Consider the following 22,924-nt stretch of genomic DNA (forward strand, 5'->3'; position numbering starts at 1 on the left):
TGGGGGTAGATCAACTTGATGCCTCGGTAGATCCACTGCCCTAGCTGAAGAATAAGTATCTCCCCTTACATTTAGGATGTTTCCTGAGGTAGATTCTAACACTCCCTTTGGCGCTTCACCTATATCTTTTTGTACTAAACAATGTTGAGCTGTATTGGGAGATGTAACCATAGATTGGCTATCAGAGATGACCTTATCGTTTTTCCTAGAGTGGATGGACAATGTCACTAGTGCCGCGGGGGGGAGCAAAACTAGATGTGCCTGATCTTTACGTGCCCCCACGTGTTCAGTGATAGCCGATTCTAGATCCCCCAGGCGTTGCTCAATATTTTTTAATCTTTCCATTATGGGTAGAGCAAATGACCTTAGTAGTTGTTCAATGCTCTCAAGAGGGGCAACATGCAAACCTTCATTAGTTGGACAATGTGGGGGACAGTTTAAATCAGAGGAGGAGGGTGCCAATGGAACAATGGTACTTGTGGCCATAAGGGGCACTGTAGATGTAATAGGTGGTACACTAGACTTTGGCATGCATACAGTGTCTAAAATGTGCCTTGGTCCCTTGCCAAAGTCAGAATGATTAATCTTGTTCCTTAAAGAGTCTCCTAGCCTCTTTCTTCTTTTAGTAGGAGGGGGTCTTTGGACTTTGGAGACAGCCACCCTCCCCAACTTCTTTTTGGTAGCCTTAGCCTCGGATTGAGAGGAAACAGTGATCATATCAATTTCCTTATTAGGAGTATTAAAGGGAAGTGGATTGATGGAAACATGCGAATTGTTAAGTTTATCAGGTGGAGATTGGGTGTCTCGGAGCAATATAGGAACATTATCAGTGGCTAATGACTCCTGAGTGAGAGTGAGTGGACATGGCTGGGAAGGAGTAGTAGAAAGCAAAATGTCCGTGGGCAGTCTATTTTTGATGCATTCTATAGAACGACGTCGCTCAGCCCTCCGTTCAGCTAAGATAGTCTCCTTCCCAATGGTCACAACAGCCCTGGTAAAATAATCATCCAGTGTACCTTTATTGGTACCTCCTCCAATTATGAGTGAATTTGTAGACAAAGTCTCGGCCATACTTAGCGTGGCAATAAACTGTATCAGAACTCTCAATAGTTGGTGGAGATGATGGATTCCCCCGGTCCGGTCTCCTCGTGCCTCTGAGGGCCTCAGAGGGCCCGCTCTTTGCCCGGTCTTCGCCCCGGGCGCGACCCGCTGGCGCGTTAGAGCAAAATGGATATACTAGAGGAGGGGTCCAAGAGGGGGGCGGGGCCGGGAAGAGTCTCCAGGTGTGCCAAGTTATTCGATCAGAAGGCACCCTGGTCCTCGCAGTCCCGGCCTCTCAAGCTCCAGGGCAGCACCTCCACAAGCAGCGCAGCCCACCCCTCGGTCGATGAGCAGCAGCAGGGCGAGAACAAACTCCAGTTGCAGTGTCAGTATCTACGAGCGGCTCCCGCGAAGCGGGGGCGCGAGAAGTAATGTAGGCGGTAGGGGCGGGGCCGGGAAGAGTCTCCAGGTGTGCCAAGTTATTCGATCAGAAGGCACCCTGGTCCTCGCAGTCCTGGCCTCTCAAGCTCCAGGGCAGCACCTCCACAAGCAGCGCAGCCCACCCCTCGGTCGATGAGCAGCAGCAGGGCGAGAACAAACTCCAGTTGCAGTGTCAGTATCTACGAGCGGCTCCCGCGAAGCGGGGGCCGCGAGAAGTAATGTAGGCGGTAGGGGCGGGGCTGGGAAGAGTCTCCAGGTGTGCCAAGTTATTCGATCAGAAGGCACCCTGGTCCTCGCAGTCCCGGCCTCTCAAGCTCCAGGGCAGCACCTCCACAAGCAGCGCAGCCCACCCCTCGGTCGATGAGCAGCAGCAGGGCGAGAACAAACTCCAGTTGCAGTGTCAGTATCTACGAGCGGCTCCCGCGAAGCGGGGGCCGCGAGAAGTAATGTAGGCGGTAGTGGCGGGGCCGGGAAGAGTCTCCAGGTGTGCCAAGTTATTCGATCAGAAGGCACCCTGGTCCTCGCAGTCCCGGCCTCTCAAGCTCCAGGGCAGCACCTCCACAAGCAGCGCAGCCCACCCCTCGGTCGATGAGCAGCAGCAGGGCGAGAACAAACTCCAGTTGCAGTGTCAGTATCTACGAGCGGCTCCCGCGAAGCGGGGGCGCGAGAAGTAATGTAGGCGGTAGGGGCGGGGCCGGGAAGAGTCTCCAGGTGTGCCAAGTTATTCGATCAGAAGGCACCCTGGTCCTCGCAGTCCCGGCCTCTCAAGCTCCAGGGCAGCACCTCCACAAGCAGCGCAGCCCACCCCTCGGTCGATGAGCAGCAGCAGGGCGAGAACAAACTCCAGTTGCAGTGTCAGTATCTACGAGCGGCTCCCGCGAAGCGGGGGCCGCGAGAAGTAATGTAGGCGGTAGGGGCGGGGCCGGGAAGAGTCTCCAGGTGTGCCAAGTTATTCGATCAGAAGGCACCCTGGTCCTCGCAGTCCCGGCCTCTCAAGCTCCAGGGCAGCACCTCCACAAGCAGCGCAGCCCACCCCTCGGTCGATGAGCAGCAGCAGGGCGAGAAAAAACTCCAGTTGCAGTGTCAGTATCTACGAGCGGCTCCCGCGAAGCGGGGGCCGCGAGAAGTAATGTAGGCGGTAGTGGCGGGGCCGGGAAGAGTCTCCAGGTGTGCCAAGTTATTCGATCAGAAGGCACCCTGGTCCTCGCAGTCCCGGCCTCTCAAGCTCCAGGGCAGCACCTCCACAAGCAGCGCAGCCCACCCCTCGGTCGATGAGCAGCAGCAGGGCGAGAACAAACTCCAGTTGCAGTGTCAGTATCTACGAGTGGCTCCTGCGAAGCGGGGGCCGCGAGAAGTAATGTAGGCGGTAGGGGCGGGGCCGGGAAGAGTCTCCAGGTGTGCCAAGTTATTCGATCAGAAGGCACCCTGGTCCTCGCAGTCCCGGCCTCTCAAGCTCCAGGGCAGCACCTCCACAAGCAGCGCAGCCCACCCCTCGGTCGATGAGCAGCAGCAGGGCGAGAACAAACTCCAGTTGCAGTGTCCGTATCTACGAGCGGCTCCCGCGAAGCGGGGGCCGCGAGAAGTAATGTAGGCGGTAGGGGCGGGGCCGGGAAGAGTCTCCATGTGTGCCAAGTTATTCGATCAGAAGGCACCCTGGTCCTCGCAGTCCCGGCCTCTCAAGCTCCAGGGCAGCACCTCCACAAGCAGCGCAGCCCACTCCTCGGTCGATGAGCAGCAGCAGGGCGAGAACAAACTCCAGTTGTAGTGTCAGTATCTACGAGTGGCTCCTGCGAAGCGGGGGCCGCGAGAAGTAATGTAGGCGGTAGGGGCGGGGCCGGGAAGAGTCTCCAGGTGTGCCAAGTTATTCGATCAGAAGGCACCCTGGTCCTCGCAGTCCCGGCCTCTCAAGCTCCAGGGCAGCACCTCCACAAGCAGCGCAGCCCACCCCTCGGTCGATGAGCAGCAGCAGGGCGAGAACAAACTCCAGTTGCAGTGTCAGTATCTACGAGTGGCTCCCGCGAAGCGGGGGCCGCGAGAAGTAATGTAGGCGGTAGGGGCGGGGCCGGGAAGAGTCTCCAGGTGTGCCGATCAGAAGGCACCCTGGTCCTCGCAGTCCCGGCCTCTCAAGCTCCAGGGTAGCACCTCCACAAGCAGCGCAGCCCACCCCTCGGTCGATGAGCAGCAGCAGGGCGAGAACAAACTCCAGTTGCAGTGTCAGTATCTACGAGCGGCCAAATATGTGCACATTATTAAGCACGTAGCTAATGCAGTTTCTTAACAAATTGAATAAATTGCAAATGATTAAATAAAAGATGTCATTTCAAAACACACCAATATGAATATCATTTCTTGCTACTTGTGTAAATGTCTAAACAATAGTCTGCACATACATGGCATCAGCTTGGCAATGAGACGCCTCATAAGCTTAGCTTTCTTTTAAAATATCGACATAAGTATTGCAGTAATTTCTTATTAGTCACATTTCTAGGCACACCATTTATAAATGTCATTAATTTTCACGTGGAGTACTTTCAATATGCAATACCCCGTCTATTCTTAGTAACCTTAATCACACAGAATGTATTTGAGTGATGATAACACCGAATTATAATGCACTCTTATAGTATCGTAGGGTGGGATCAAAATTACGCTGCTCCAACCTCCTGCATAGCAATATTTCCACAAGCCAGATGCCAGGTTACACATGGGTCAGTTGCAGGAGTGCCTGGTGGCATACTCGTCCAGGGGGTGGGCTCGAGGTGGGATCTAGTGTTGATGTTGGGCCATACACGGACACCTCCCTGACTGGCTTGGGAGCACACTTTCAAGACATAACCATACAAAGTGTGTGGACACCAGAAAAACAGGGTCTACACATCAATCACCTTGAGTTGTTGGCCATACAGTCAACCCTCAGGTCCTTCTTCCCACTCATCCAACACAAGGTAGTTCTGATCTAGACTGACGACACAACTGCCATGTTCTACCTCCAGAGACAGGGCGGCACACACTCTCTTCAGCTGTTGGCCCTAGCCCAGGGCATTTGGCAGTGGACGAGTCCACATAAAATGTATCTTTTCATACAACACATAACTGGGTTGGCCGATGACTTTGCAGACCTGCTCAGGAGGATGCATCAACAAGTCCACAAGTGGGAACTCCACCCCTAAGTCCTACTCCCGTACTTCCAGCATTGGGGGTTACCTCTCATAGATGTGTTTGACACCACTGAAAACGCAAAATCCTCAAACTTCGCTGTGAGGTTCCCACACTCACAGTCCATAGGCAATGCACTATGGATGAAGTGTTCAGGGCTATTTGCCTACACTTTTCTGCCTCTCCCACTTCTTCCATTCATGGTTCGGAGGCTTCAGTAAATGTCCCTGACCCTAGTAACCCCAACCTAGGCCAGGCAGGCCTGGTTCACCACACTTCTTGACCTCTCCATAATTACCCAACAGACCAGGTCTTCTCTCTCAAAATAAGGGGACGCTCGGGTATCTCAATCCCAAACTGCTCAATCTTGTGATTTGGCTCCTGAAGTCCTAGACTTTGGATACCTAAAATTGGCAGCAGAGTGCATGACCATTCTGAAAAAGGCCTACCAGAGTACGTTATGGAGCCAAATGGAAAGCCGAAGGATTGTGTGGGCTACAAATCAATTTATTGACCTGCCACTGTTGATGGGATGCAGATTAATTGCTGTGCACTGGAAGGCTAGAAGGCTGCCAAGTGTGGAGACCTGGCAGGCGGTGACTATTAAATGGGGCAGGGCTGAAGCCTCGGCGTTCCGGTGTGAAGATGCGCGCAGGCTGTGGAGGTGACTCATTGCAGCGGGCTGGGATGACCTACTGGCTGCCCTCCAAGGACCCCCGGGCAGCTCTATCACCTCAGACTAACAAAACACATGATGCAATAGCTCGTTAGAGCCATTTCAGTAGTAGTACAGACCCCTATCCCCCCCGTCCCCACTAACAATCCCCTTTTGCATTGCTGGGGCCTAGAGGTGATGTACTTTAGGCCACATATCATAGGTTGATGCAAGAACCTATGCACCACAGGGAAGCTCAAGGGCAGTCTGCGTGCTGCGATTATACATTGCATGTCTTCCATTTCGAGTACGTACTCGGTCAGGCTCACAGCTAGAACTGTTTGTTGAGTTATTGGAACTTATACTACCAAGTCATCTCAGAAGTGAGTTTGTATCTATAGGACTTTGTTGCATAATGTCTGTAATGATATTGTCAAAATGTTCCCATGGACTACCATGCCCGTTGTACCACACATAATAAAATTCCAATAAAGATAGTTTGCAAAACGTGTTATGTGGCTAAATGGATACTATTTGAATGTTACTGTTTCCCTTAAAACATTAAGCCTCTGAATACAGCAGTCCAAGACATTGTTTATTACCACTTAAATTTGCAACAACAAGCACATACTTCTATTAGACTTCATCTAGCTGTGATCGCAGCTTACCTGCTAAACAGTCAGCTTATGTCTCTTTTCGGAGTACCTGTAAATAAAGCCTTCATGGAAGGGCTCAAAAGGTTTATAGCCCCACAGGTACCACTTGCTCCTATGTGGAACCTAATTATTGATCTCATAAGGCTAATGGGCCCACCTTTGAACGTCTACACTGTTGTCCTCTCCAGTTCCTTTCCTGGAAAGTAGCCCTATGGTAGCTTGCCAGAGATGTAGTCAGGCACAACTAAGAGGTAATGTGTAAAGTTTTTATGAGGCACACAAACATTAATAAAGGGAAAACACAACACAAGAAAAATCCCAAACCAATATTGAAAAATTGAGTACATTTTAGTAAATAAAGTGATACCAGAATGAAAAAAAACAAATCAGTAGAACTGGAGAAATTGAATTTTTAAATTTTAGGTAAGAATAGCACCAAAAGAGACAAAGCGCCACCTGAGGGTATCTGATTGAGCTGGAACCAGACAAAGTTCAGGCTGACCGCAATGGAGTGCCTGGCACAGGACTGAGTTTAGCCAACTGGGAGTTGTACCTTATGTCCTTGCATTGAGGTCTGCGCGGCTGTTGCTTTGTGTAGATTTGAATCGGTTCCAATGAAGCTTTCAGCTTTGTGGCAAGGCTTTGCCGGGATTGGCATTGCTCGCTGTCAGTTCTGATGAAGCTCTCAGCTGGTCAGCGAGGCTTTGCAGGGATTTACACCAGATTTGCTGTAACCTTCAGCCAAGAGTTCCCTCTGATGCCAGCCAAAGGTGCAGGACCTGGGACTCACTCCAGCAGAGGCCAGTCTCGGGGCTCAGCCAAGTCCAGTTGCAGCAGGTCAGCTGGGCAGTTTCACAGAGGGCTCTGCAGCTTGTTGTGTCTCTAGCTCACACAGGTCATTCAACTAATCCTTGGAGTCAATCTGGGTAGCCTGACATAAAGGCAAGCAGGTCCAATCTTCCTTCTCGGACAGGAAGGCAGCCCTTCAAGCAGCAGAGCAGTCCCCTGCCAGCAGGGAAGTCCTTTTTCTGTAACTTTCACAGGTCCAGGAATGTTCTCATCAGTGGCTCTGGAAGTCCAATATGTCTTCCTGGTGTCAGTCTTTGTGTGGGGGTATTCCCTCACCTATCCCCAACACTGGCTCTGGAAAGTTATTCCCATTTGTCTGGCGAGGGCTTCAAACTGTCCGGGGTGAAAAAAGACCGTGAGGCCTGGTGTCAGGTTCCTGTGTGTGTGCTGTAGTTAAGGTCCTTTGAATTGTAACTGAGGCATAGCTCCTCCTCTGTCACCCTGTCATGTTGGCCCATCCTGTCTACAACTAAGCCCCCTTTCGGTTACTTTCTGGAATCAATACACAAACCCCAACAGCAGAGCTGTTCACAGTCATGTGACTCAGGACACTAGCAGAAGGCACAAATGGTTGGGACTAGAAAATGCCATCTTTCTAAAAGTGGCGTTTTCAGAGTTGTATCTTAAAATCCGACTTCTCCATTATTTAGGGTTTTAAACTACCATTCATTTGAGTGCAAAAAACACAAATCTATCTACTCCAAATTCAAAGTTATCAAAGAAAAATAATTGCACTCATGGGTATAATTTAGTGAGATAAAAAATTGAAAAGGATAAATAGCCACACGCATCTAATGAAAAAATAATTAACTCATGCACAGAGCCTTCAAGGTACTTAAAAAAAATGCATTTATAATGTACACCAATGTACAAGTTTATACATATATAAAAATTACAACTGTAAAGAACAAATACATAAGTGAATATTGCCCCCAGTGCAACAGAACCACAAAGAGCATAGGTGACCTATTATACAATATAAAAGTGCATGGGTGTTACAAGTAACATGCAACCAATAAAGTTAACAATTAGTCCATTGGTCTCAAAGTGGCACCAAATTGTGTGTTTGTCTGTTACACTTTGTAGATGAAGTTTCGACCAGAGGGTATGAATGGTCGGGGCTTATCAGGGCTTAAAATGACATGAGGACCATCTGAAACCATGAACAATAAATACAAATGTAGTGATAAATAAAAGGTGGTGAAGTGTGAACACAAAAAGAAGGAAAGAAATAGATGTATAGAAGTACCTTCATCCAGATAATAATGTTAGAGAATGGCAAAATTAGGCATCCTCGTAAGTAGATACAACAAATGACTTACTCAGGGGAAGAATACCTGAAAAATATACAATAACGAGTTAAGGCTCACAAACTCTCAAAATAATCTCCCATGAACAATTACAGGGCACTGACCCTCCTATACGTCTCCCTTAGCCCACAAGAATCAAAAATCTCTTACCCTGAGTGCAAGGAAGCATCAGCATGGACAGAAAGGTTCCAACCTGCCGAAAGATAAAAACTTCTCTCAATGAAAGGCAGTGTGGCAGCCGAGCGTAGCTGTCTGAATCCTGTAGCAGTGCGCATGCGCACATCAGGAAGCAGCAGAAATAGCTGCAAGAAGGCGAGGATTGGAACGCATTGTTCCAAGCTGAGATGCTCCCAATAGAGGAGCGTATGTCAAAGAGAAAGGAGAGGTTGGTCAATGCCTTTTAGCCCAGCTTTAATCCGGACAACCACTGCACCAAATAGGAGAAATGTAAACAATAAATACTGAGAGAAACAAAATACAGAGGGTCCTATCACCCTCTTTATAGCATAGGCATCATTGACACGGATAAAAGGAACCCTCTCAAATTCCACTGGATAACAACCACCTCTATTCAATGTGTGCGGAGTAGGAATAATCAAGGGAAAGGGGTGGGGGATTTTTTTTACATTACTATCAATCTGTCCACCCCAATTCAGACCCTACAATAGGTTATACCAAAGAACAAGGTAAACACAATATAATATATAAAACAACAAACAATTCTGAATGTAGAGAGGCCCTACATAGGTCTCTATCAACTTAAGTTATTTGTGCCCAGATGCAAAACGTCCCTCTTAGATTCCAGTAAGATGCATCCATCTAATCCCATTTTATCCTTTAAGCAGGGATGCAAATCTGCTCTACTCCTTATTTGTGTTCAAGCCTCTTTCAGCCGAGTCATCTAACACAAACCATTTGCATTGCGATCTGTGCAAATTCAACAGAATACTACCTCCTCTTATACAGCGGCAGCCTGCTCAGGTAAGCGCTGTGTAGTAGGGCAGGGCGCGGCATGGGGGAAGCCGACAGATGACGGCATAGGTATTATTTATTTATTTATTTATACCTATTCCGTCATCTGTCGGCTGCCTCCCCACCACGTTTACCTGTGCTAGCCGCCGCTGCTCTTATAGGTATCTGCGCCCCTTCCAATGCTTGCCATGTCATTGGCAGAGTGACTAGCATCAAGAAAGCGTGACGCCAAGGTTGCAATGGTCACTCCACACAGAGTCCTGCTCCTCTGCTGTTCAATCCACACTTTCACCTGTTGAGTAGTTTTCCCTATATAAATCACAAGGATACCAGATACAATATACAACATTGATTGTATTGCAGTTGGAAAAAATGCCTCAATTCGACCTTAAAATTGCCATGCTCCAAGTACTTGGTATTGTCTGTAAATTGACAAACAACACAATCTCCACATCTGTAATGACCCTTCACAGGAGGGAGTCTCCACACATTCCTTAGTGTTATTTGAAAACCTAGGACTTCCTACCAAAGGTATCAAATGATCTTTTAGATTCTTGCCTCTTTTAAAGGTAAACTATGACATTTCTAATGCAGGATCAATATTCTTAATGATATGCCAGTGATTCCTCATTGATGGCATGATTTTATTGTTGTGAGGGCAAACGTTACTCGCACATACTATTTGTTGAACATTCTTATGTGGCTTGATCTGTAGTACTTCCTCTCTGTTACAATACCAGGCTCTCTTAAGTGCAATTCTCACCAATCTACGGGGTAGCCCCTCTCCTATAATCTCTTTGATAGTATGACAGCTTCTCTAAAGTAATCGGCTTTTAGGGTACAGTTACGCCGCAATATTAAAAATTGGCCATATGGTAGGCCATCACTTAGGGCCCTAGGATACCAGCTATGGTATGACAACAAAGTGTTCCTGTCAATGGGCTTCCTGTACAGAGATGTAATGAGTATCCCGTTGTCAAGTTTAATCAACAAGTATAGAAATGGGATCTGCTGCCTGTCCCAACTGGCAGTGAATCTCAAGTGTGGCTATGTTTTATTGAGGTATAAGACCAATTCCCTTAATCTGGAATCCGAATTGCTCCAAACTATAAAAATATCATTGATGTACCTCTTCCAACATCTTATAGAAGTATAAAAGGGGGTAGACTTTACAAGTTCAAACTAATGTTCAAATGTATCCACATAGATATTAGCTAGATTTGGAGCAAATACTGCATCCATATGAGGGCCAACACACTGTTGGTAATAGGATTCACCATATTTGATGTAATTTCTGGTCAAACGATTTTTAATAGTTCTATAATGAATTGTGTGGGAACTGTCAGGGGTTTAGGCTAGGGCATGCCTCAAGAACCTGTTCAATGATTAGAATACTGTAATGTTGTGGTTTTTTAGTACACAAAGATGTGATGGCAAGTGTCACCAGTAGCTCAGCGGGAGGGTCAAAACTCATGTCCTCTATCAGGTTTATCATGTACGTGCTATCCCGAACGTACGTTTCTAGTGTGGGGCCTCATCTTTAATGAATATATTAATGTATCATCCTAATGGTTCTAGAACAGAACCACTGCCTGACCGTATAGGCCTACCTGGGGGATCTGTTGGAACCATGACTCTCAGGACAACCTAGCTTTGCTGATTTTTCAAGCTTCCATTTGTATTTAATTAGTGTGAAATAAACGACGTAGGACTCCGGTAGGATGTTGTCACTCATCGATGGTATTTCCACAGCTATAATAATACTGCCCTGAAGAAGCCCATGCTTGGGCGTAGCGCGTTGGCTGCATATGTTTGTTCTGTCCTTAAGATGAAAGAAAATAAATAAAAGAACAGTTAAGGAACTTTGGTTTGGACTTCATGTTTCTCATTTTACCTCTCATTTGTTGTTTTGGTAGCTGTTCATTTGAGGTGGGCAATATTGATGTTGTACAAAACCTGTGATTACATTAGATGGGGCAGTGACTGAGCTTCCTACCTGCCAATATTTATTCATAACTGATAAAATATTCACTACCTATTTTAAAGGGAAACTCGTATGAGCCCAAGAATTTAATCGTGACAGGAAACTTTTTTGGTATGTAAGGCGAGAATCTAGAAAGACAACATCAAATGTGTCACTTTGAACAGCGACACAAATTCCTATGAGTGAATAAACTCAGACAACTTAATGTGTCCTTGTCGAACCATCTTAATAAAGAATTCTTTTTGGTGTGTGTGAGAGACCATTGGCATTTTTGTTGGGCCTGAGTGCAGCACACGTGTAATTTACTTGTTTTAGCCAAAATCACATTTCCCAAGGATTCCCAAGAGGTGCAGAGTGCTGTCTTTTTATTGGTGCTCAGTATTCTGTCACTACGTTTCGGACCAAAAGAAGAGTGAGAGATAAAACAGTCTTTGCACACTTTTCTCGGGGATTGATGGAAAATAAATACACTGGTTTGACTGGGGTTAGAGGCAAGATGGCGGCTGGTCAGCCAGCCGAGTGAGCTGAACGTAACGAGTTCCCCTTTCGCAGCCACTAATGCCTTCTAGCTGATATTGTACGAAGGAAAATATATCAGCAAAAACGGTTCGGAATGCTCTGGCGCCTGATGCTGCTTTCACAAGCCGAACTGCGCTCCTTGGTTAGAGGCTTTACGACGCTTCGAGATTGGCGGTTAGTGAGCTCAACGGCGGTACCGGTGCTAATCGACATGGCCCCGAAAGCTATCTCAAAAAATATTAAGCCTCGGCAATATGGTGTATGCAGCAACAACCCGGCGAAGAACTTAAAGAAGCTGCCGGCAACCGCTGCATCGAAAGCCGTAGTAAAAGAGGGGATGCCGGAATCTGTCCGTATTAAACAGGGCACTCATCCTCTTTTTAAAATGCCAAGTGCTAAAAATGGAAAGAAATCAGCCACTATGCAGGCAGATTACCCCTTACTTGATTCAGCAGGGCGAGACACAGACTCCACTCCGACCATTGATCCTGGAACCGCCCCATCTCTGGAGGAAGAAAGCAAGAACCATGGTCTAGCTCGGGACGCTAGTGAGCGCTGCAGTGGAATTATGGGTCCTGTAGTCTTATTAGTTGATTCTGGGACTACAAGCAAGGAAAGTACCTGCAGCAATGGAAGCGGTACAATTATCCTGGGCGGAGGCACACCTATGGGGGTTTTAGAGGATGAAGGGCTGGATAACTTCAAGAAGCTGGAAACAGGGAACAAATTCTACTCGATGTCCGATCCATCGTCATCAGAAGAGGACAGTCTGGGTAAAGCAGGGTTCGGGGATGATACTGATAGCACCGGCTCTTTTGAGGAAGACAGTCAGCTAGGCGAAAAGACACCCCCTGGGCCTGAACCTGAAACTACCCGGAAAATCAAGGTACAAGGGATTTTGGGAGGGCCGTCTGTAAGTGATATACAGGAGTCACTGTCCTGGGACTATTTGTTTTCTGGTAATAACGCTGGCGCAGTAAACGGAGAAAGGGCTGATAATCTGTGCATTGGCGGGGAGCATGAACCCCCTAAGGAAGTCACTCTACACTCCATTTTTCAGCTTATTGTGGCACATAGAGCAGAGACTAGGGCGGAAAGCTTACGGGCCCAAAGTGCCTGCCGCAAACTTCAAAATTCAATCAAAAGAGTGGCTAAAACCTGTGCAGACATAGCGGCTAGAACATGTGAGGCTGAAGAGCGGATTTCAAAACTGGAGGATGAATTAAGTGCACAGAGAGGAATTGCAGAGATGCTGAAAAATCAGAAGGATGGTGTCTCTTGGATGCTCTCCGATTTGGAAAATCGATTGAGAAGGAATAACCTTAGCATTCTTGGTATACCCGAGGGCCTGGAAACTTCAGATGTTCGCCAGTTTGTTGTAGAATTGTTTATGGAAGCATTCCCAAATCTAAAGAACTGGGATTGGAAGACTGAAATACAAAGAGCCCATCGGATCCCTTTCAAGATGCGACAACAGTTAAATCAAGATAATGTGCGACCCCGTGCCATCTTGATCTCTTTCAATAATTTCTTGGCACGAGAAGCGGTTTATGATGCAGCTAGACCTAATCGTAAGAGAAAAGGAAAGGGTCAAGAATTTTTTGCTAGGCCAGATTTTTGTCAGGCTACCGTTGAGCGAAGGTGGCAGCTTCGCTCGCTGATGCCACTGTTTCAGGCGAAGGGTGCACAAATTTTCCTCCTTAATCCCGCAAAGCTAAAAGTTTTGCATCAGGGTCAAATATCTTTTTTTACATCCGAAATACAGGCCAAAGAGTTTCTAAATACAATATAGGAGTTTCCGTGGTCTAGGCTCTATAATTATTTGGGGCTCTCTATGATCTGATGTTACCTAGCTGCTTTAGGTTAACCAGTTTCTAGCTTTATCATATATGTGCTGGTGTGTTTTTGCTAGCTTACCCCTTTTGTTTTTCTGGGAGTGGCTTCTGCAGGGGAGCTCCCCAGCTCCACATCACTAGGGACCTATGGTCCTTTTGCCTCACTTAAAGGGAGGGATCGGGGGGGGAGGGGAGGGAGGGTGTGGGGGGGTGGAGCGGGGGTGGAAAAAATGCTCGTTTTCGACACAGTTGATACAAGTATTGTAAATTTTGCACAGCTGGGGATGGATATGTGTTTCTTCTGTGTGTTATTTCTGCTATTTGAATTTTAATTTCAAGGGGATTACTGTTTTCAATAAGTCATTAAATAATGAAGGTCACGCCCTTTCCCCAACCTGTGCCGGCCGTTGCATTAGCGGGCGGGGTTCATGACGAGATGGTCTCGTCATGGGCACAGCGCAACCGCGGCCCATGACGAGACCATCTCGTCATGGGCACTGAAGAGGTTAAAAAATTATCTCAGTGGCAAGACAATATTGAGGGAGATAATATTAGTAAATAATGGCTAGATCTCATATTCGTATAGCTTCTATTAATATATGTGGCCTTAATGATAAAGATAAAAGAAGAAAGCTCCAAGAAGACCTCAAATTCCTTGATATAGACCTGGTATGTTTGCAAGAGACACACATAGCTAGTAAAGACAGTAGCTTATTAGATACCTTGGGATTTAAAAGACTTGTCCATACCACTCAGGACTGTAGGACAAAGGGCGTTGCTGTACTATGTAGAAATAGTGGTATCAGATGTGATAGAAAAACCGCGGATAGACTGGGAAGATGGACCATAATGACTATCAAATGTGGATCAGGAGTGTTTACTCTAGGCTCAATATATTCTTCGGTATTAGACGATCCATTAGTTCTGAGATATATATCAATGGAGCTTCCATCCTGGCCAGCGCCTTATGTCCTATGTGGGGATCTAAATGTAAATGGAGCCAAAAATGTAGGCAGTACTGTAACTGTAGAACGTAAACCGCAAACACGTAAGGCACTAAATGATTTGATATCTGATCTGGGACTTATCGATGTTTGGCCTAAATTAAGGGGCCTGGATCCAGGATTCACTTATTATTCAGCACCCCATCAAAAATTTGCCCGGCTAGATTATTTTTTAGTCTCCCCATCATTATTTAAGGAAGCTAAAATCAAGCTGTACCCTAGGGTTTTATCAGATCATAACCCTCTGGTGTTGCAATTTCCTTTAGATGGTATGGTAAATATACATAAAAAATGGACATTTGAAAGGGCTATCCTCCTAGACAAAGATTATAGAAACTATATGAGAAGTAGGATAGGGGAATTCTTTAGCATTAATAAGGGTACTGCATCTCCAGGGGTAGTCTGGGATACATTTAAGGCTTGGACACAAGGTGAAACTCTTAGCTTTGGAGCGCTTAAAAGGAAGAAGCATACCTCGCAAGTTAAGAGTCACTATCAGAAGCTCTCTCAGTTGGAAACAGAATTAATGGCAAAAGTGAGAGATAAAACTGAACTAACGGGAATCTTGGACTCAATCTCAGTGACTAAATTAGCCCTAAGTGATCTGTATTTAAACAAGTTAGCAGGCACTTACTTAGCTAGAAAGCAAGAATGCTATGAATACAGCGAAACGGTCGGGCGACTACTCGCAGTCAAGACTAGGCAACAAATATCTGCTCGGCACATAGGCCAAATTAAAAATATGAATGGCGACATAATTTCTGATGAGAGAGAAATCAGAGACTCTTTTAAAGACTATTATAGGGCCTTGTATACAGCAGATACATTATTGGATGAAGGCTTTGACTTTTTTTTTTACCCAAGGTAAAACTGACAGATGAGGAGGCATCTCACCTCGATTTAGAAATTTCGTATGAGGAACTCCAGAAGGCGTTATTTGATCTACCGTCGGTTAAAGCTACTGGTATGGATGCCATACCATTAGAATTCTATAAAACTTTTTTCAAGGAGATAGGAAGGGAGCTTTTAGCTCTCTTTAATACCGTTAAGGGCGGAGATGCTCCACCGCTGTCTTGGGGGTTGGCAAATATTGTAATATTCTTAAAGAAGGAGAAGGACCCGCTAAATATGGGTTCCTATAGACCAATCACGCTCCTAAATAGCGATGCCAAATTATATTCTAAGATCTTTTCTTCACGCCTTAATAGAGTTATGCAGCAATTGGTCTCGCGATGGCAGCATGGATTTATTCAGGGAAGGGGAACAGAGGATCATATAAGGAGGCTTATCACATTATTGGATGCTTCTGATGTCTTAAAACTTCCTTTAGCGGCTGCCTTTTTAGATGCAGAAAAGGCGTTCAACCGCGTCTCCAGGAATTATTTGTGGAAATGCCTGGAAGCAAATAATTTTGGAGGAGGCTTTATCAGGGCAATTCAGGCTCTTTACCATAAACCTCTAGCTCAGGTCCAGATTATGGGATGCCTTTCCGAACCCTTTTCTATAGAAAGAGGGACAAGACAAGGTTGCCCATCTTCGCCTTTGCTATATGCATTATATATGGATCCTTTTCTTAGACTTTTGGAGGCTTCTGAGAATATATCTCCCTTCATCTTGAACGATACGGCTACGAAAATGTTGGCATATGCAGACGATGTCGCTATTGTTACCTCGGAATTATCTAACACACTGGTCGAAGTTGAAACATTGGCAGAGAAATTCTGTAGAATCTCTGGGTATAAGCTTAATAGGGAAAAAACTCAGATTTTAGCAAATAAATATATGGCCTCTACGGATTAAAGAATAGTCGAGGAGGCGGTATACCTTTTGGATCAGAGTCAAGGCCCAAACCAAGGAAATAGTTGATGTTAATCTCATCCCTAATATTTCTAAAATCAAGAAGGATATGGGTCGATGGGACAATTTGAAATTATCTATTATAGGGAGATGTAATGTGATCAAAATGATTGTCCTGCCGAAATTATTATACATTTTTCGCACAATACCCTTAGAAATACATAATATATGGTTCCGACAGATTGACCGTGAGATAGCGAGATTTATTTGGTCTTTTAAAAAAACACGTCGCGCAAATTGCTTTCTAACACTCCCAGTTGAAAGAGGAGGATTAGGATTACCCAATATTAGATTGTACTACCTAGCGGTGTCATTTAAATACTATTGGCCTATGTTTCGAGCTGATAATAAGGTTTCTGTGATCCCAAATGATGTACCCTCTATTTTTGAGATTTTAATGGGTTTGGGTGCCAGGGGATGTTTACTAAAAATATACGAGCCTAGTTATTTAAAAAAAAAACACGATTCAAGATTTTGATAACAGCGTATAAAAACTGGACCCATGTTAGAAAAAAACTCGGCATGGGCAGGTTTAGTAGATATACCCCATTTTCGGATAACAGCCAGATTTCCGAAATACTGCTGGATGGATACTTTGGGAGGTGGATAAAGGTGGGGGTCCGCAGGATTGCGGACCTTTTGGATGGGGATCAACCAGCCACATTTGAAATAATTAAAAATAGATTTAATCTCAGTAATAGAGATTTTTTCAAATTTTTACAATGGAGGGACTTTATTACTAAAAAAAGGGGTGGTATAAACGGCTACTCTGATACCTCTGCTGGAGGCCATTACCTGTAATGACCCTCCGTCAATTTCCAAACTTTATAAGATACTTCTTGAAGGGGTTCCAGATGATATTGAGAAACATTCTGTAAAATGTCAGGAAAGGTTTGAGGTTACAGACCCAGGTTTGGAAAGAGCTGTTGTATTGGCCAATACTGTATTATCCACAGCAAACCTTAGAGCGCAATGCTACAAGACATTTTTTGATCTTTATATTACCCCTTCGAAAATCGCTAAATGGGGGGGCGCGGAGAGTATCTTCTGTTTTAGGTGTAATATTTTGGGGGCAGATCTGGTGCATATCTTTTCTACATGTCCGGTTTGGGATAAATTAAGGCAGGAGGTTACTTTGTTTCTGCAATATGTTTTGAATAGAAATCTGTGGTTAACCCCCCAATTTATGTTACTTGGAGTATCTACACCTGCAGATAATTGCAAGGAGTTTTTATTTATTGCTATGTCAATACTTAGATTATGTATTGCCTCCTCGTGGCTAGATCCGCTACCACCCACATGTGGACAATGGAAACTGCGTATGTTCCATATATTCAACCTGGAGAAGGCCCTTTATGCCCGAAAGGGGAAAACAGGAAGAATTAAGGGACTCAAGATCTGGAGACCACTTAATGACTGGATTAATGAACTCAATTAACAGAAGCTATATTATTTATTTACTTTTATTTTCTTTCTGCGACATCTGGACTATATAAATGTGCATATCGGAGTGCTAATGTACAATGCGGAAATGCCAAACATTGTATGTCCCCAGTTTGTATGTATTTACGAGCATAAATAATAAAAAAAAAAAAGGAAAATAAATACACAAGAACGAAAATCTTAGGTGCCCAAACGCACATAAAAAGGTGAAGAAGAAATAGCAATTAACCGAGTAAAGGAGCAAATGAACGACTAGGTTGCTGTACTGGCAACATATGACAAATGTACTGCCATCTCTCAGTTGTTGGTAAGCAGGTGCAAAGAATTAAAGGAGCCCATGATGCAGGGCAACCTTTGGCAATGCCAATCACGCTGCCGCTTTTGAGAGCACAGAAATGGAGGGTGTGGAGTGAGAAGTGACCAGAGGTGGTGAGGATTAGGGGAATGAATTATGGACGAGGAGCTCGGAAGGAGGTGTTAGGGGCTAGGTTTGAGGGACTTTGAAGTTATGTAATGGGCTCTATAAGAAATTGTCTTTGCTAAGCAGTAATTAAGCTAAACTTTCCTACCCCTTTAGCAGTGTCCATTTCCTCTGCTGTGTGGCCTATAGCATAGTAGTTCTTCCTGTCCCAGACTGCAAGAACGACCTTCATGCCCTATTTTATCAGAGCGTTTGTCTCAAATATAGTCATGAATTTTAGCATCAATTCAGTTAGGTATTTTTATAGAACGCTTTGGAGAAATGTACCTATATTGGGAAGTGGCCGTAAAGAGTCACCCTGTTTTCTTTGCTTTTTGGCAGGTATCATCGGCTGCCTTTGCCTGTGGACGGAGCTCCTTTGGAAGCACAGTTTGATGCTTTTGTTGGGTTTCTCAGGGTAAGTTTCATAGAGCTGTCATGTTAGCTTGCAAAGATAACCAAAATATTTTTCTTGGCTCCTGTGTGTGCTTCCTCCGCTTATAGCCATTTTTGGTAAGTCACAGCGTTTGGTTCCCATGAATCCTGAACAGATATGTTACAGTGACCGTGATGTGCCCTATAAAACTGTGATTTAGAAAAGGAAAGTATCCACGTTTGTATGTTTTTTTCTGCACATTGCAAATATGAAACCTGTACATTATCTTCCTATGCCAGTATCGTTGACCATTTTTTTTTTGTAATGTGCCCTTGACACGATCGAAATGCACAATTATTTTAAAATGAAAACTTTAATTTTTTCATTTTTTAATGGTGTTGTCAAAAACGTTGAATCCAGTACAAACGTGCAGAATCCCTCTGAAGGATTTGACATTTTATATTATTTATACTTTTCATAGCATAGCTTTCGGATCTGAGTCTCCGTCGCAGAAAACAGCTTGCTATATTCATGGTTTTCCATGCAGTGTTTCAGAGATAGCTAGAATTCCCAATATAGCCTGGGATGAAATAACAATGGTATTTTCCACAGGTAAATAGTACTTTTGTTTCACTTTTACCTCGTTATGTGATAATATATTTTTCAGCGTTAACTTAATTAGTTGGGGCAAGGCTAAACAATGAATATTGTGGATGGCTTTCCCAGACGTTTTCAGCCAGACTTGGAGGTAGAGCTTTTTCATCTGAGATCACGTTTTCTGGGCCCATTTGCTTACCATTGGTCCTCCAACTGACCTTTCTCTCCAACTGTGAGGTGATGGGAGTTAGCGTTAACATCAATCAAGATTCAGTTAGCAGCATAACCCATTTGTCACTGTGATGCAAAATATTAACAAAATCAGCTGTTGCTCAGAGAAAAGTCGCAAATTTTGTTCTCTATGCATAGGTAAACCAAGATTCACCGCAATTAACGTCCTGACAAAGAGGATTGTTCTGTTAATCTAAAGAGTCTAATAAATCAGGGAATTCCTTAAAGAAATTCAGAGTCAAGCAAACAAAATTACGTTTAGAAGGTGTCAGCATTTCAGTAGCTCGGTCAAGAGTCTTCTATGGGTCAAGAGAAAAGTGTTAGCCTAAGCCAGACTTAAGAAGCGATCAAATAGGCATTGAGGTCTAATCCTCTAAAGGGCGAAGAAAGTTCGAAAGAGACCTCCTACAGCATCTCTGGAAAATGGGGTTCTGTAGTCCAACGGGTTGAACACTACATTAGAACACTGAAGGTCCACTGGGTAATCCCCCCTTTCACGCATCATCGGAGGTCCTTTGTTTCAGTCCCATTTTCAGGTATCAAACGGCTACATTGGGAAAAAGTCGCACACTAGACATGGGAATAACATCAGTTTCTCACGTACACATCAGACAACAATATTTACTCAATCGGTCTTTCAGTTGATGCTCAGGTTCCCCATGTTCCTTGTCAAGGTCTTCTTCTCAGGGTCTTGTCTGCATCTCTAGTACAGTAACGTATCTATTCTACAACTAACAATACATGTGAATACCTGCAAGAAATGTTGAGATAGCAGAAAAGTTAAATCAGCTTTAGGCATAATTGCTAAATACAGGCCTACATATGACGACTGAAACATTAACCCAATGGTGCACGTTTAAACTGCTTGTGCACATTTAAACACAAATGGATATATGCTTCTGAAGCATTAGGGTTCACATTACATAAAACATTCAGTAAGCCTTTAAAATCATTGGCTGCAAGTATGGTGAAGAACTTAATTTACATCAAATATATGAAATATTAATGCAGCTATTACATAAACTTTTGTCTCAAACAAAATCACATTCTATATAGGTAAGAATGGTTTCTAATTAGTTTTCAAATCAATAAATGTTATTCACGTGAATTTTCGCACACATTAAGAACATCACCTTTCATCTCTATGATGAGTACCTGATCTATTAAATGAGAATGGTTTAATTATCACACTCAGTTATGGTAAAACATACATTTTCTAATCCTTCAGTGAAGGCACTCCTTAGTAATGTCAAGTGCAACACTTACATTAGTTTGTTAAACCATACATGAAACGTGTGCTAGTGCACCTTCATACTGTGTGTCTTTTAAGAATCTGGGATGTAATTGTGAAGTGTAAAGGGTGGGCAACATTTGCGCTGCACCGCATCTTTAATGTTGTGCCATCCGTTCAACAGTAGGCCGGAAACACAAACGGAGAGTGTTTTGGAAGTTGGAATATGTACAACTCATGAACCTAGATCTAGTTAGAGGCCAAGGCGCTGAACCTTACCCCTGGGCCTCTGGCTACTTCGAGAGGAAGGAGTATATGTGTAAAATAACAAAAGATACGATACACAACCACTCAAAATTGCTGCATAGTACTGTGCAAAAAAGGCCTTTCATACACCAGATAACAAAATATAATGTAATAAACAATTACTTTTATTAATAGATAAACAACATACATAGATATAGATATTTGCATGACGACAAACATCATTGGAAGAATTTAAAATGAACGATTCCACCTTGCCAAAAATGTCACTATACAGTTACGAGTATGAATCTATGTCTCATCTGGGCTTGCATCATGAACGTATTTCAGTGTTAAAAATGGTTACTCCATTTTCTTAAGGACTTAAAATGGATGCAGTCTTCCGGAAGTTGATACAAGGCACATGGCTTATGATTAAGACATTAAAAATATTCTGCATAAATATTCTAATTAAGGATCTCAAAGACAGCTTCACTCTGACTTTACTTTACTCTGTACTCGTGTGAATTAATCTGGAGAACATTCTTATCATAATCATGTAGAAAGGAATTGGTTTTAAAAAGACTACTAGACCACTCAACAAATCCAGTCCTCAAACTACCCTTGAGACACCTCAGCCTCCCAGTGTATACTTGTACTTCTGATAAAAAAATAAGTTTGCAAATAAGGACTTATCTGCCTTCCCAAGTACCTTTTCTTTCACAAAGCCCATACTAGATTCCACCCACTGAGGAATGTTGTAAAAACCAGTGTATCGAAGGAGCCCTCTATACTAGGGGTTTTCAACCTTTTCTATAGTGAGAGCAACGTCTGACCATTGTGAGCTACTGCATAATAAGGGATTTGATAAAAATACACAGAGATCCAATAACTTAACATTGCCCCTAGAGTATCTATTCTGCTACAGTGAGCATATAGTCATAAATGTATCACGAAAGGCTTACATTTGGGATCTGAATGGATCAGTTTTTGTCCCTTTTCTCTTGAGACAGTGAAAGGGAGACTTAGCGAGAGCCCGAGAGACTGAAAATGTGAGAGGAAAAGGAGAGGGTTTGAAGAGAGAGAGAGAGAGACTGAGAAAGGAATGAATGGAAAAATGACCAAGCCAAAGGTGATAGAGAAAGAAAGGACAAGAAGAAAGAAAGAAGCAGACAAAGACAGGGAAAGCAAGAACAAGAAGAAAAAGAAAGTGGAAAAAATAAACAGAGAAAGAAGCAAAGGATGCAAAGAGACAAATATAAATTAAGAAGAAATTTAAAAAGAGAACAGCCCAACAGTGAAAGAGACAAGAAAGATGGAGGTAGAAAAAGATAAAGGATGGAAGTAAGGCAAGGAAAAATAAGAAAAGCAAAAGGGGAAGAAACAGTAGAAAAAATAGACTAAACAGAAAGAAGAGACATGGAGAAAAAGGCAGTAGTGGTGGAATAAAGTAGAATATAAAAGAAAAAAGTACAGTAAGTAAATATAACTAAAGAAGTGTAAGAATGAATAATGGGTGGAGGTGTAAAGGTAAAGACAGAGAAAGAGGATAATACTAAAAGAAAGGAGGTAGAGAAGGAAAGAAGATGCAAAAAGGCATAGCAAGAAAGGAGTAGAGAAAGACTGGGCTAGGACAAAAAGGAAGTAAGAGGGGTTAAATCACAAAAGAGGGAAGGAACGAAAAATAAGGAGAGGAAGAACAAATTAGAAAAGAAAGTGAGTGAAAAGAGTGGAGAAAAAAGAGAATGAAAGAAGAAAGAAAAAACTAAGAGTGAAAAAAGAAGGGACTATAGGAGGAAAATTAGAGGCAGTAATGAGAAAATAGAATAGAGGGAAATAGCTTGAGTAAAATAAAAACAAGAAAGAAAGAAACTGAAAAATAACGTACATCAAAAAAGGAAGGGTGAAATAAACAGGGAAAGAATGAATTACTGTAAAAAAAAATAATGATGCGAAAAGGAGAATGGAAGAGAGAAAGCAAGAAAGAGAGGAGATCAAAGAAACCATGAGAGAGGAGAAAGACACGAAAGCAAGACAATAAAAGAAGGCAGGAGAGGCAACAAA

General features: G+C 43.8%; 1 protein-coding gene across 4 annotated transcripts in view; it reads left to right on the forward strand.

Moving 5' to 3' along the window:
- PALD1 (phosphatase domain containing paladin 1) overlaps nt 1-22,924 on the forward strand; it is a 958,342-nt gene that overhangs the window by 477,509 nt on the left and 457,909 nt on the right. For all 4 annotated transcript variants that reach the window (XM_085603872.1, XM_085603871.1, XM_085603874.1 and 1 more), the window contains one exon: nt 18,525-18,600. In XM_085603872.1, coding sequence (XP_085459998.1) covers nt 18,525-18,600 — 76 coding nt within the window. The remainder of the gene's footprint in view (nt 1-18,524; nt 18,601-22,924) is intronic.

This window comes from Triturus cristatus, chromosome 1_2, assembly GCF_964204655.1.
Source record: "Triturus cristatus chromosome 1_2, aTriCri1.1, whole genome shotgun sequence".
Taxonomy (NCBI): domain Eukaryota; kingdom Metazoa; phylum Chordata; class Amphibia; order Caudata; family Salamandridae; genus Triturus; species Triturus cristatus.